Raw genomic sequence first — 15,205 nt, forward strand, 5'->3', positions numbered from 1 at the left:
ATCCAGAACCACTCAGTTTTCCCAAGGTTCAGTTTGAACCCATCACTCCCCATCCAGTCCTTAACAGCCTTCAAGCACTGCAAGAGGTAGGTCACAGCACTGCTTAACTCACTATGGCTTTAGACAAACAGCTGGGTGTCATCAACATATTGATGCTATCTCAGTTCGTGGTGGCAGATGATCTCTCTCAGTGGCTTCAGGTAAGATGTTAAGTAGAAGCAGAGAGAGTACCAAGCTCTATGGAACCCCACAAAGTAATGGACATGGGATAAACCTCTCACTTCCTATCAATACTGAGAGTAGCTGCAGAAGAAAGAAGTGAACCAGCACAACACAGAGCCCTCCTATTCCCAACCCTCTCCAAGCTGCTCTAGAAGGATGCCATGGTCAACGGTATCAACGGCTGCTGAGAGGTCAAGCAGAGCAAGGATGGATGCACTATCCCCATACCCTTCCCAGAGATCATCAAAAAGCACAACCAAAGCCATTTCCATCCCATATCCAGGCCTGATATGGTCTTAAGGGATTAAGAAGATGCTTAAAATAATTCAATTTTCATTCTCTTTGTATAAGGAAGGACAGAAAATAATACCAGACTTTCGTATTTTCCATGACTATAATCAACATCAGTAAAATAGAATTCCAATATTTCTTGCAGGATATGTTTCCTGGCCTGACCTACCTTGAAGGGCTAACATCAATCTTAATAGTGAAAGCTTTCTCCCTCCTTCCCTCTGGTACGAAAGAAAGTTACAAGCTGAATTTAGTTGAAAATTATTTCTAATTTTCTTTCAAATGGAGAATTAGCAGAGATGGAGAAGGGTTGGACATGACTGAACATGATAGAGATTTGATTAAAAGAAATGTGACGAGGAACAAAGAAAATAAACAATATTAATCAGGGTTTATTCTTTTGTATTTTTGTATTTTTGTATTGTGTATTTTTTGTATTTTGGGTATATTATTTGTTTTTAATATGCTGTGAACCGCCCTGAGTCCTATGGGAGAAGGGCGGTATACAAATTAAAATAATAATAATAATAATAATAATAATCTTTATGAAGCCTAGATTGCATAGACTTTAGGGTTTGCTTTTCGGTTTTGGGGGTTCTTAAATATCTTCACGTAACCAAGTGATTTACAATCACACTTCATATTTTTACAATTTACAATCACTTCATATTTTTAGATGCAGAGATCTTCAGCAGTTTCGAAGTAGGTCTGTTGAGAGGTAGGATGAAATTGTATTAGGTTCTTCAAGAGTCTGCATTGCTGTCTAGATCTCATTTTAAGATGCCTGGACTTCAATTCCCAGAATTCCCCAGCCAGCAAGCCTTTGTGATCAGGAAAAATCCCTTTTTGTGTAGTGCTGGTTAAACACCCTATTCCTGTGGCCCTGACTTCTATTATTATATTAAGCAATAAAATCCTGCAATATCAGTATTTTCAGAAATCTGCATTGTGAAATTTACCTTTATTTGAATGCTTTTTATTCTAGCTTCAGATCTTGGTTGGTACTTTTAGCGATTTCTACTTCCCTCAGGGGCATCCAGTACTGTTCTCATTGTAATAATGTAGTAAATATTTCTACCATATAATTATTGAGTGCCAACACCTCTGGATAAAGTTATTTTTCAAAATACAATAACAATTAGGGTTATATAAGGAGACTCCCATCTAATTTGTAGTCAAATGATCCAACTTGGAAGTGCTTCAGTCTACTCTGCATTTGTCTGAGAAGCTTGTCCCTATTCATTCTTCATTCTGTTGTTTAAGAAAACCGCAGCTCCTCTTTTTCATTGTCCGGCAAAAGGTTAGGATAAAGGGTAAAATAAATCACATAAGGATATTATATACAAAATGAGATACTGCCACTCCTATTTGAATAAGTTAAAGATGTTCCCATTCTAGACTGGATTCAAAGTTCATTCCTAATTGAAGTATAGAACAGTATTCTCACCATACATAAGACTGTAACCCTTTATCCTCACATAGCAGTAAATTTTTACCTTTATGGCATTTGAACAAGTCAGTGAACCAGTGCCCCTCTTCTCCTTTTCATTTACAAATATATTTTACACTATTTATTAAAGCAGGAATATTACTTAGAAATTTACTAACAGATGTTTTCTTCATTATGTATGTTTGTGTTCTACACCTCAATTCCATCAAAAGGCATATTATTATTATCATTATTGTTGTTGTTGTTGTTTTGTTGTTGTTATATTGTGACATTTTCAAAATCTTTCTAACCTTCAGCAGAATATAAGCATACAACAATCTACAGTGAAATTATAAAAGACCCAGAGATTGCAGATGAAACTTTCTAATGGTTAAAGAAAGATCCTTCGTGCTAATTCTAACAAAATGTAAATATGGAAAATATTTTTTAAGCTTAAGTGAAACCGTGTATTCACAGTGAGCCTAGCGGCATTCCTCAGGGTACCATAGAGACAACTAGGCCATTCAGTAGGTTATAAACATTTTTAATTGTACCAAAATCACATTACATGAGGACAGTCAATGCATAGCTCACAGTTTTAAATCTATTAGCAGATACATTCTTTATGAGTAAAAAGTGCAAGATATATAGTGCAAGTTTAGCTAAGAGGAAATTTGGTTTTGTTTCTTGGAATGCATCTTACTTCCACTTTTGCTGAAATGAAGGAATGTTCTTAGATAGCCAACCATTAGCACTATCCTCTCAAAAGACATTGTGCAATTATTATAGCTTTTCCTCCCGATTCTTTGTGTGATAAAAACAGTCAGAAACAGCAGTGGAAAACTCTGGTTTTCCTTCAGGAAAACTGTGTCATCTTGACCAACTGCAAAACTTTAGCAGGCCCTAATTGTATGCTTTGCCTAGAAGCACCTCATATTTTGGGCTTTTGATTTTAAAAATAAAAGCCCATTTATTTAAAAGGCACTTTTGTTGATTTTTTTCAATAAGGAATGTACACATGAAAGATTGGATCCAAATTTGTCCCATTGATTTTACTGCGACTTAAGTAAACAGCAAACTGTAAATTTCAATTATGTAAAAAAATGCATGAAACAACATAACTCCCCTAGTAAAGAAAATAATCTTATGTAAGCAAGCCAGTGCAAGAAGAAGCATCATAATACATGACTAACAACAGTACGCTGCTTCTGGCATAAAAATGCCAGCATGGATACAGAGAAGACTGCAAATCTATGTAAATACCATACAACTGGAAAAAGGCACAAGGCATGATTTGAGATTCTGTCCTCTGTGTTATTGTAAATTTCACTAGTCTTCTCCTCCACACAGCAGCAGAAGCCCCTTCCTGTAGTCACCAGATGTATCTTTCTATAAAGTACAGGATCAATCAACAATGAGTCCATATATTTTTAAAAAGGAACAGTTTTTCCAGTATTGCTGTTTGTATGACTATTCTCTAATCATATGATGTTGTAAACAAACTATCAAGCAAAGTATTTTTGTTCATCAAAAATCTAAAACTGCAAAACCAACACTGTCTACAAATACTACTACTAGCAAATTATAAGTTCTAACAAAAAGAAAGTTTAAATATGCTGTTGCCCTTGATAAAATGCCTACACCAGAACTGATATGTGGGTAGGCTGAGTTGATCAGAAGTATCAGATTCAAGGTCACCCTCAGCCATAGAAGCTCATTAAGTGATTTGGGAGCAATCACTGTCTCAGCCCTAATGGCCCACAGAATTGTTGAGGGTATAAATTTTGAGCTCCTAGAAGAAGAGTGGAATATAAATTTAACATACAAATAATAACACAAATTCCTCAACAACCCATGATTATAAAATGCTTCTGTTTTAACTAACCTAGCTGAAACATAACTTAAAGCCTGGCAGACTATAATACATACACTTCTGAAAATTAACACATGAAACACCAGTACTTTCTGTTACAAATAATATAATTAATGGGTAAGGTAAAATTTACCTGAATTACATGGTGCAAACTTTTTGCAAAATCCCTTCTGAATGCCTGCCTGATATCAAGTAGATCTTTTTCACTCCTTGAAACCATGATTCTGATCAATGTATCATCATCAGTGCCTGCTCCCTAGTAAAACAAGGTTAAGCAACCGATTAAAGGCGCTCGGCAGTAATTCTACTAAACCCATTGTTTAATTCTTTCTGCTGGAGCCACTAAGACAAAGTATCTAATTCAACAAACCACAGTTAAAACTAAATAATGACTCAGCATGATGTATGAAATGCTTGCAACTCAAGAGGAACAATTCATTTATTATTTTTTTAATAACAAAGGTTCTTAAACTGTTGGACCCAATTACCCCTTTTCCCAGCCTTGAATAGTGTCATTACTCCCATAAAAAAGCCAGACTCTGTCATTTTATACCAGTATCTCAACTTGCTAACAAAGCAATTACAAATTGGTCCATTAGTTCCACTATATGCCCAAGTCTCCAGAGAATGGCAAATAAATTTGATAAATAAAAAATAATTAAATTAGCCCCTTGGAGAAAATTGTCTTCAGTTTTAGAACCCCTTCTTTAATGCAACTTTCAAAAAAAAATTCAAACATGGGAATGCAGGTAAAATAAAAATTGTCAAAACAAATTAAAAAATTAATAAAACTAAAAAAATGGATACAGCTTTGTAGAAATTGCTGCAACTTTTTAAACAACATATTGAAAATGGATCATATGAACACCTCACATCAGATCAACTAATAATTATTACTCAGTACTCAAATGTACATTTCAAATACTATATTGTAAATGTTACAAACACTGAAAGAGCTGAAAAATCCATAAAATGAAATGTTTCCTCAGAATCCTACAGATGTGTTCCTAAAATATAAAGTTCATTGAACACAATGAGCCTTATTTCTGAATAAATATACATGGAATAACAAGAAGCCAAAATATTCATGTTCAAGAAAGTAACTTAAGATGTTGTCAATCTGAGGTTGTTTAAACAATAGTGCTTGAAGATGCTGATTTTATTTAAAAATGATAAATACTTACTTTCATTGCATAAAAGAGACATTCAGCAAAATAGGCAGGAACACTTCGAGCACATTTCACTGGAAGAAGAAAAACAATCCATCTGAATCACAAAATGTTTTAACATTACTTTACCATATGACAAGCAGCTTATGTAAATGGCATTTATTCCCCTGAAGACAGCAAAGTAGTTTTCAAGTATTTACAATAAATTATTTGATCCACAATTTCTATCACACATTATTATCTATTTAAACTGGGAATTGAAGAGAAACAACCTTTGACAATTCTCTGATCAGAAGTATAGTGCAATCTATGACACTGGAGTTGCCTAAATAAGACCCAAGTTAGTTCTTCATTTAACTGAAGGGCTCATTGGGTGACTTTAAGCCAGTTGTTCTCTTAGTCCAACCTTCCTTATAGTAGAGGAATTGCACCACCAATACTTTGTGCTATTGGGAAGTTTAATATAAAGATATCTCCAACTCATAGCATGTACAAACCAGTTAAATATGTCCTTGGGAGATGACCGTTAAGAAGCGCCAATTTAACAGAATGCTACATTCTGAAGGACGTTACTTACTAGCATTCGTCATCTTTATTTTTGGCAAGTTGCTATACTTTCAAATTACTTCTCTTCCCTTCCTCCAGCAGAGCTACCTGTGACATGCATAGCAACATGGTTATCACCATTCCACAGCCTCTCAGTGAACTTTGGGTTGACTTGTCCTTTTATATGAACCAGACAGCTAAGAACTTCCAAAGTTCCTGGCTAACATGGCCATGCCACTACCCTCCTCCATTGCCTGGCTAACTGGTGACTAAGCAGGAACTATAATAATAATAATAATAATAATAATAATAATAATAATAATAATAACAACAACAACAACAACAACAACAACAATAATAATAACAATATAAAGTTGGAAGGGACTTGGAGGCCATCTAGTCCAACCCCCTGCTCAGGCAGGAAAGCTAAAGAGGCTTCATCTGAGCAGTTGCGAGGCACAAATGGTGACATTGCTTAGAAGTCATCAACTACTAGGGGGAGTTAGCTGTGTTTAACACTTCCCTCAGGCTCTGCCTGGTCATCCCCTACAAGGATAAAGTTATCTTTTCTGCTTTATCATTTTAAATCTGGAATTAAAATAAATGAACATAAGATTGTCATGAAATTAAATATACAGAGATGATACTGAATCATTCTGTTCCAGAGAGGTATTTGAAAAGTCATTAACACTTTTTATGTAAAGACATTTCTGTTTCCAAAAAAATGGATCTAATCCACAGTACATCTCATTGAACCTATTTTATTCTCTTTTATAAGAGCTGGACTTAAGAGTTTGCTTTTAATCAGATTGGACATTTAAAAACAGCCACTTATTAAAAGAGGAAGCAGATTAATTTTATAAGAGGTAGTCCTCAATTTATGACCACGATTGAGACCATAATTTACATCAAAAGTCCTTGCAGTCATGTCAGACGCAATTTTGTGACAATGTTTACATTTTTACATTGGCATATTTGCTCCAAAACATATTTGGAACATACACAGCCATAGAGCCACTAGTCATGCCACTGCTGCTTAGGTGACTATGACTGGCAGCTGCTCCTTGTGTGGCATGACCATCCATTTCACAGCTGCTCAGCCCAGTGCCTCGTGGGCTTGCAACAAAGGGCTAACTATAACTTACAGAGCAATAGAATTGTTGTCTACAGTGCAGCTGCTCAGTCCAAAGCCTCTGTAGCTTGTCTGGAGGTCTTTAAGTCTGGGCAATTTTGGAGTATATTGCCAGCAATCCACAAACCATCCAGCCTGGAAGGTCTCTGGTCAGAGCTACAGGAAAAAACTGACAGGAAACTTCTCCTGCAACACTGTCCTGAAGTGATTTGAGGCCACTTAATTAAATAGAATCTATGTTGCTAGAAACACAGGCCTAGCATATGCAAGTTTAAGATTAATCAAAAATAGGACTATACATTACCAACTGCCAGAAGCAGCTTTTCTAGTGCACCAGATGTTTCACGATCAATTGTTTCTTCAATTTGAAAGCCAGAAATAGTCATGTATTTGTCAAAAACTGAAAGATCAAAAAAGAGGTAAAAGGTGATATCTACATTTTAACTATTACTTATTACTTACTTTCAACTTCTTCAAACAAGCTTAGAAAAAAAACATGCATTCAAACTCATATACATTCTTCAACATATGGGCAGGACAATTAAGTGGGCTAGAAAGGGGGAAATTTAAATATTTAGAAATAACATTCCACCTTAGTGTGCATCTATTGTACATATTTATTAAAGGTATTAAAAACACGTATCACTACTCTTTTCAGTACTACTCACCCTTTCTTAAGTGAACTGTACTTCGAGTACTCAGAATGGTAATAAATTTTTCTTCATCTGTTCCCCATTTCAACTCCCCAGCTCTAAACAACTCCTGTTAGAATAAAAAAAAGTTCATCATTAATGAAAAGAAATAGTAAGATTTTTCTGTGTTCTACATAAAGCTAAGGGTCCACTTATCTTGGATAAGGGTCCAATATTAGATTATGAGTTTACCAGAGAACCTTTGAACCATCCTTAACACAACTAGTGTTTTTGCATTCATTCTTTTGGCCACTTCAATATGATTCCCCATCACAGTCTTCCCAAAACTGCTACTCTCCAAATGTGTTGGACTATAATTCCCACCAATCTCAGTAAGAACCCATTATTTTGGTCCTTTCTAATTTTCTCATGAAACAACAGCTTCACACTGTGGAATGTGGATATTTCAAATACTTTGTAAAAGAAAATAAATTCTAGATGCCAGTCTGTGTTTGTTTGTTTTTTTAAAAAAAAAAACCCCACACAATTTAAACCATTTCAGAATAGACTTTGTAAATGATAACAATATCTCAGGGGCTGCCACAAAGAAGAGGGAGTCAAGCTATTTTCCAAGGCACCTGAGGGCAGGACAAGAAGCAACGGATGGAAACTAATCAAGGAGAGAAGCAGCCTAGAACTAAGGAGAAACTTCCTGACAGTTAGAACAATTAACCAGTGGAACAACCTGCCTCCAGAAGTGGTGAATGCTCCAACACTGGAAGTTTTTAAGAAGAGACTGGACAGCCATTTGTCTGAAATGGTATAGGGTTTCCTGCCTGAGCAGGGGATTGGACTAGATGACCTCCAGGGTCCCTTCCAACTTTATTATTATTATTATTATTATTATTATTATTATTATTATTATTATTATTATTATTAAATATATAGTAATGTATTTTTACACCATATTGAGGAAACTGGATTCACTTAATGACCATGTAATTTACTTAATGAGTGTGATTCATCTAACCCAGGCATCTCAAACTTGCGATGTCACGTGGCGTCGCGCGACGTATCACAACTTTTTCCCCATTGCTGGCAATGGGGTGGGCGCGGTTTCGGTGTGACGCATCCGGCCTGCAAGTCAGCAGTTTGATATGCTTGATCTAACCACTGTAAAAATTGTCACAAAATTGCGTCTGACATGACTGCAAGGATTTTTGATGTAAATTATGGTCTCAATCGTGGTCATAAATTGAAGACTACCTCTTATAAAATTAATCTCCTTCCTCTTTTAATAAGTGGCTGTTTTTAAATGTCCAATCTATCTAATTAAAAGCAAATTCTAAGTCCAGCTCTTATAAAAGAGAATAAAATAGGATCAATGAGATGTACTGTGGATTAGATCCATTTTTTTTGTCACTGAACAAATGGCCATAACTCGAAGATATTACAATCTCAGTTATTGTCAACTTCACAAGTTAATCCAGACAAGAAGCATACCCAGAAGTATTAGCTATAATTTTATTGCAAGGTCTGTTAACAGAATCTTGGAAGTCTGCAAGTATATCTCTCTTTCCCCCCCCCCACCCCTTGTCTTTATAGTCCAGGAAACTAGGGAGGGTCACTTCTGACGCATTTGGCAGGACCCCATTCCTTCTGAGGACATGGCTGCCTTTTGTTACTGTATAGCTCTTCCTCTTATCTTCCAAGGACATTCCTACATACCACTACAGGTATCAATATTATTCAACCAATTATATCCTGGCAGAAACAATCTTGTATCATTCTATCTTTGCTATTCAGTTGGCATTTATAGCAAGAAGGTAGCAAATCATCGGCTACCTTTTTGGACCATTTTGGACAGCCTCACAAATAACTCCTTAAGATCCTCTGCCCGTTCCCTGCTTTTCCCAAGGGTGCACTTTTGGGACAATCATGACTTGGATGATTGAGAAACTCCATAGACATTCCCTGCTTTATTTATGTAGTCCCCTCCTGCCCCCTCTGCGTGACAATAGATACTACTTTTGAGGGATCTACTACTTGGTTACACAAAGAATATATTCATGTACTATTTGATAACTGGCACAATACTAAGATCTTTATTAAACAAGGCATCCAAACAGTAGAGAACAAACTGTCTGAAAGCAGGAGCAGCATAAAGGTGGCCCTTTTTGTCTTCTTTTTTCTGGGGGAGAATACATCTCTCAACCATCTAAAACTTAAACATCTGTTGACAGAAAACACTACCCTATGAAGAAACAGTTAATTACTATAATTAACTATAAAGCTTATCTGATTTAAGAAGAAATATGATCTTCTATGAGCAACAAAATTATTGGTTGCTACCACTCCTCTTTCCCTATAGTAAACCAAATATTAACAAAACCACGGAAAACATTATTCAATGGACTCTTTGCTTTCCTAAGATTCCTGGAACACTTATATGCGCTGAATTATAATTACTTTGAAATAATGTTAGGCAAGTAGTTTAGCACTCCTTTTAAATCCTTCTTTTAAATCCTTCGTGCACTCTGAGTAGTATTAATTATACGTCGTACATCAAAGTCAACCAGTACAGTATAGTACCCTCTTCTCCATCTGGTGGTTTTCCATACATGTTTGACTTCAATTCATATAATCTCAAGCCCTTAATATTGAAAATGTACCAAGTTATTTAAAAAAACTGGCACACTGAATAAGAGTTAAATTCGAAACAAAGAAACTAAGTACTGTCATGCACAGGTGCTGGTAGAAGTCTGAGTGAACAAAGCAAGAAAGGATCAGTTACGAAACTACCAATACACACAGTGTTTGCCCCACCAGCTTAATCAATCTCACTAGACAATTTTTAATTTTTTGGATACAACTAGAACAATAAATGAAATGCATTCTAAATAATATTTGAAGTTGCTAAAAATGTAGTCCACCAATATCTGGAGGGAACCACTTGTTCAAGGCTTTTCCATGGATGTAAGTGAGACAGTCGTATTTGGCAGAACCTCTCTGCAAATAAAGCAAGCCTGGACATTCCTCCTCCTTTCCCCATTTCATATAAAAAGCATCAACTGGAGTTACAGGTTAAAAAGTAACTACTTTTTAACCTGTAGTTTACAAAAAGTTACTTAGGTTAAGAGGACAGGACTGGCAAATTAAATCATTGGAAGAGTTAAAACAGGATAAGGTACTCCAGTCCTGGTTGTTACATCTTCAACTTGTTGAGAGATGGCATATAGACCAAAAATTGGGTTTAATGCTAGAAGATGTGAACTTGATAAAACAGATTAAAGATCAAAGTAGAGCCCATATTAGAATATATAGTGTTTTGATAGAATTTGATTCGGAAACGGAATTGGTTAAAGATTGTATGATTAAATGGGCTCAAAATATCCAAGAACCAATTAAATTGGAAACTTGGGAGAAAATTTGGGTAAGAAATGTCAAGTTCACTCAAGCACAGAATTTAAGGGAAAATTTCTATAAAATGTTTTATAGATGGCATTTGGACCCTCAAAAATTGTCTTGCATGTATCCGAATTTGCAACCAAAATGTTGGAGATGTGGTAGTATGGATGCTACTTATTATCATATTTGGTGGACATGTAGGGATGTTAAAGCTTTTTGGATTAAGATTTGGTGGAATATTCAACAGATTTTTAAGAAAAAGATAAAATTTACTCCTCAGTTATTTTTATTGGGTATTATGGACAATTTGGATCAAAAAGAAATGACACTGATGTTGTATTGTATAACAGCAGCAAGGACATTAGTTGCTCAAATTTGGAAAAAAAAGATATTACCAACTATGGATGATTGGAGACAGAAAGTATCATATTTTGCAGAGATGGCAAAAATATCCGCGTACCTGAAGGATCATTCTCAGGAAAAATTTATCTCAATATGGAGAAGATGGATAGATTATATTCAGAGAAAGTATGAACTGAAAAATTATTATGTAGCTTTTGATTAAAAACGTAGAATAAAAATAGGTATATTATATAATATAATTTTAAAAAAAAATTTCTTTTTTTTGTTATAATTTAATGTTATTTTAGAGTCAGAGCAATTTTGTACTAGTGTGTAGTAATAATGAGTAGTTTTGATTAGAATTGGATGATTATGTATTTATTTCCTAGATTAGCTTCGGGAAGTCCTGGGGGGGGAGGGGGGAAAGGGGTAGGTTGGTATTATAGATTTATATGTATATATATGTATGTTAAGGAGGTGCCCGGTGATACCCCAACTGCACTGACGGGATGGTTGAGGGAGAAAGGGAGGTAGAAAAGAGGGAGGAAGGAGGAGTGGCGGTAGGATGTGGAGGAGGAAGGTGTAGGCAAGTGAGAGGGTGGTGCAGGAGGGGGACACCGGACATGTCCATGAATGTACTGATTAGTGTTGATTCTTTTTTTTTGGTTGATATTGTGATAAAAGATTTATGTTTTTGTTTTTTAATGAAAAATCAATAAAAAATTTATTTAAAAAAAAAAAAAAAAGAAAAAAAAAGTAACTACTTCGCTGTGTAGAGGCCAGCTCCAGGTAGTTACTTAGACTTCAAGAAACTGGACCTCCAAGTCTATAACAATAGAGAAGTTTGTCTCCTGTTCAAGTCCTTTTAATTATGGCTGATTCAGCTTGCCTTTGTAAGATCAATCAAGGTCAGTTAGGTGTTGCCACTTACTTAGATACCAGATTTATAGATTTCAGTACAAAAATAATGTATACTGCGCAGATCTCCAGGACAGGATTCCAAACTGATGTTTTTGGAGACATGAAAATGTAAAACATATCCCCTATTTCCAACTTTTAAAAGGGGATATCAATTATAAACTTTTAAAGCTCTTATTACCAACTTTTTCATTTTTCTACTGTTTCCCCGAAAATAAGACTGGTCTTTTTTTTTTTTTTTTTTGCTTCCAAAAGAGGCATCAGGTCTTATTTTTTGGGGGTGGTTTTTATACTCACCTCTGGCATCGACAGCCCTGCCCAGCCGGCCCACTTCTTCTGCGGCCGAAGGAGCAGCTTCATTCTGCAGCTGCATTCTGGCCTGCAGTCAAGCCTTTCTGGAAAGGCCTGTACCTGAGAAATGCACACCTTGCTGCAGAAGATGCTGCAGAAGAAGTGGGCCAGCAAGGAAAGGCCTGGCTGCAAGGTAAGTGGGTGCGGGGCGCATGGAGCAGCTCCACACTCTCGCCCCCGCCCTAGCTTGATTTTTAGGTATGTGCCTCGCCCCAAAACCAGGGCTTATTTTGGGGATAGGGCTTATATTATTATTATTATTATTATTATTATTATTATTATTATTATTATTATTATTATTATTATTATTATTATTATTATTATGAGGGATGAAGACAATAGTCTCTATTTTTTATCCCTCCAAAACTAAATGATGCCTGCTGTCTCAAAGACCTACTTGCATAAACATTCAAACTAGAAATAATTTACTTCAGATAGTTTGAGAATGAAACCATACAATTCAAGGGGAGATCTAGGATCTACCACTGATTCGAAAAAATGATTCATTTATTTACTTATTGTGTGTGTGTGTGTGTGTGTGTGTGTGTGTGTGTGTGTTTGTCTGTCTGTCTCTGTGTGTCTGTCTGTCTGTGTGTAATTTATTATTATATATTTATTATTCAATTATTTATAATAATTGTAATTATACAATTATTGTTCTTCATACAAGGGAAAAAATAGCTAGAATATCTGGCTTCTTTATGGTAATGACATTTTGCTGAAAAAATTGCCAGTAGCTTTTCCATACTAACATCAAGCTTGTTCAATCACTTGAGATCTCTTACATTCTTATGTCCTGATGGTGCCATTTTAGATATATTTAGATGAAACAGAAAGAGGGAATCTTTACCTACCTGAGCATCTTGCTCAATTAGATTTTGTTTAATCTGGCCATCAGGGTCTCTGTTAGCCTAAATGAATACAAGAAAAAGATTTATGACTCTGTGAATCAAGAGTATAAATAGTATTTAAAAATCAGTGGTTATTATGTCATAGTCAAATCTTTTATATCTGGATTCTTTCTTTCTTTCTTTCTTTCTTTCTTTCTTTCTTTCTTTCTTTCTTTCTCTTTCTTAGCAGATGCTTTGGCTTTTGAATTTCAGGTGCTCAAAGACCTGAATAAATAGTATGGCAAAGTACCCTGAACTGCCAGTGCTATTAAAAATGCAGCACAACTGCAAGCCCTGTACCCATAAAGACAGAAAGATGGAAGTCAACTCAGGACTAGAGGTAAGAAACAAAAATATCAATGCATCCATGATATTTCTGTAGTCATATTTTGAAAAAGAAAAATTCATCCAGTTAGGCATCTTGCAGCTCCAGAGCTGCATGTGACTTCCAAACCAACTCTACCCATTCACTTATCCTTCCTTTCTTCTTCCTCAAGAAAGCCCACTAGCTGCCTGCAGTATGTTTCCAAAGTCCAGGCTCAAAGATCCAAGGAACACAAGTTAATACAAGAGCAGGTCAATTTCTGAACCATTTATTTGATTTCAATCTTAAGAGCTTACTTGTAGAAGAGCTACCAGCATTCGCTGATAGTAACCAGAAGTATCTGATGTTATATGATCTTCTAAATCAGCTCCATATTCTGCAAAAAAAAACCCTTGCATTATTAAACAAAATTTAACTTATCCCTGTATAGAACATCTTGTATCAAGAAAATTGGCTAAAAGATCTAAGCCTTCTTAGCACACATGTAAGATATTTCTCAGATGAGAATTATGACCACACAAACAATGAGATTAAATAGGAGTTGACAAGGGAGTATGATGAGGAATTAAAGAATGAAAAATCATACAAGGCAAAAACTGCTCATTGATTGCTGCGTTTCCTGACTAGTACTGATTTTTTTTTCTTGATTGCTGCTATGCACTGAATGCTGCTGATTACAGACATTGCCATTCATTGTCCCTTGTATATAACAAGAGCGCTGCTTCTTACTGACCTAGCTGAAGAAGTTACAGGGTACATATATAGAGAAATCACTTCTTAGAAAGTAACTACATGAACAAAAAAACAGAGACAATCTTTTGTCTGTTTTTTTGTTCACATCCTGCACATGTAGACTGATTACCTGGAAGACAAGTTGAAGGCAATCAGGCTAAATAAAACTGTACACAAATGTGTGCATGTACATACACATACACCTTGTCTGGAATGTTGAAGAATTGAAGACAGAAAAGCATAATTATATTGTCTAAAGCACTTAAGTACACAAACTAAGCTGGAGCACCCTTGACCAATTTTTATTACAGGAAAAATTAAAACAACACATTATATTCTACAGAGCATGCACGCTGGAATTTTATAAAATCTCCACCCCACAAATACAAGTTACCTTCCTGATAAGCTTGCTTTATATTCCGGATTTCAGCAGGTGTCCGAGATGCAAGAATTTCAGTTAAGACTTGTTCATCAGTTCCTGCCCCCTGAAACCAATGTAATGAGTTCATGAAATCATATTATTTTTCTTAGTATTAACAACCAAAATGTCTTACAGTTCTACAATTCTGCTTTTATGCTGCAATATCAGATCAATTTTTTTTACTTTATAACCAAAATGTAAAGAAATACTAGCATAACTCCAATATATTTGAAATATTCAGAAAAAATACGAGATTGAAAAGTATTACTTAGCTTATGAGTAAATTTTAGATTATTATTAATAGTTTATTATGGATGAATTTATATTATTTTTAGTAATAATGTTTAATTATATTATTAATTATATTATTATTTTGCTGGTAAAGTGTTAAGATCTATCTATTTTGTAGAGTTAAAGTATGTTTGGATGGGATTTGATTGTAGTATATCTGGGTAATGTTATTTAATTTATGATTTTGTTTTTATAACCCTGTAACCAGCTCTGGGAAGTGAAGGGGGGAGGGG

At 35.3% G+C, this 15,205-nt stretch overlaps 1 protein-coding gene across 1 annotated transcript in view; it reads right to left on the bottom strand.

Annotated features, from left to right (window-relative positions):
- Window positions 1-2,471: 2,471 nt before the first annotated feature.
- Window positions 2,472-15,205, bottom strand: part of ANXA5 (annexin A5) — a 29,647-nt gene continuing 16,913 nt past the window's right edge. Inside the window, exons 6-13 of the mRNA XM_015825939.2 lie at window positions 14,655-14,745; window positions 13,825-13,904; window positions 13,168-13,224; window positions 7,331-7,424; window positions 6,967-7,062; window positions 5,000-5,058; window positions 3,949-4,071; window positions 2,472-3,331 (exon numbers count right to left, since the gene is read on the bottom strand). Of these exons, the coding sequence (XP_015681425.1) occupies window positions 3,272-3,331; window positions 3,949-4,071; window positions 5,000-5,058; window positions 6,967-7,062; window positions 7,331-7,424; window positions 13,168-13,224; window positions 13,825-13,904; window positions 14,655-14,745 (660 nt within the window). The 3' untranslated portion in view covers window positions 2,472-3,271. The remainder of the gene's footprint in view (window positions 3,332-3,948; window positions 4,072-4,999; window positions 5,059-6,966; window positions 7,063-7,330; window positions 7,425-13,167; window positions 13,225-13,824; window positions 13,905-14,654; window positions 14,746-15,205) is intronic.

This window comes from Protobothrops mucrosquamatus, unplaced genomic scaffold, assembly GCF_001527695.2.
Source record: "Protobothrops mucrosquamatus isolate PMUCROS unplaced genomic scaffold, P.Mucros_1.0 scaffold2887, whole genome shotgun sequence".
NCBI classification, from domain to species: domain Eukaryota; kingdom Metazoa; phylum Chordata; class Lepidosauria; order Squamata; family Viperidae; genus Protobothrops; species Protobothrops mucrosquamatus.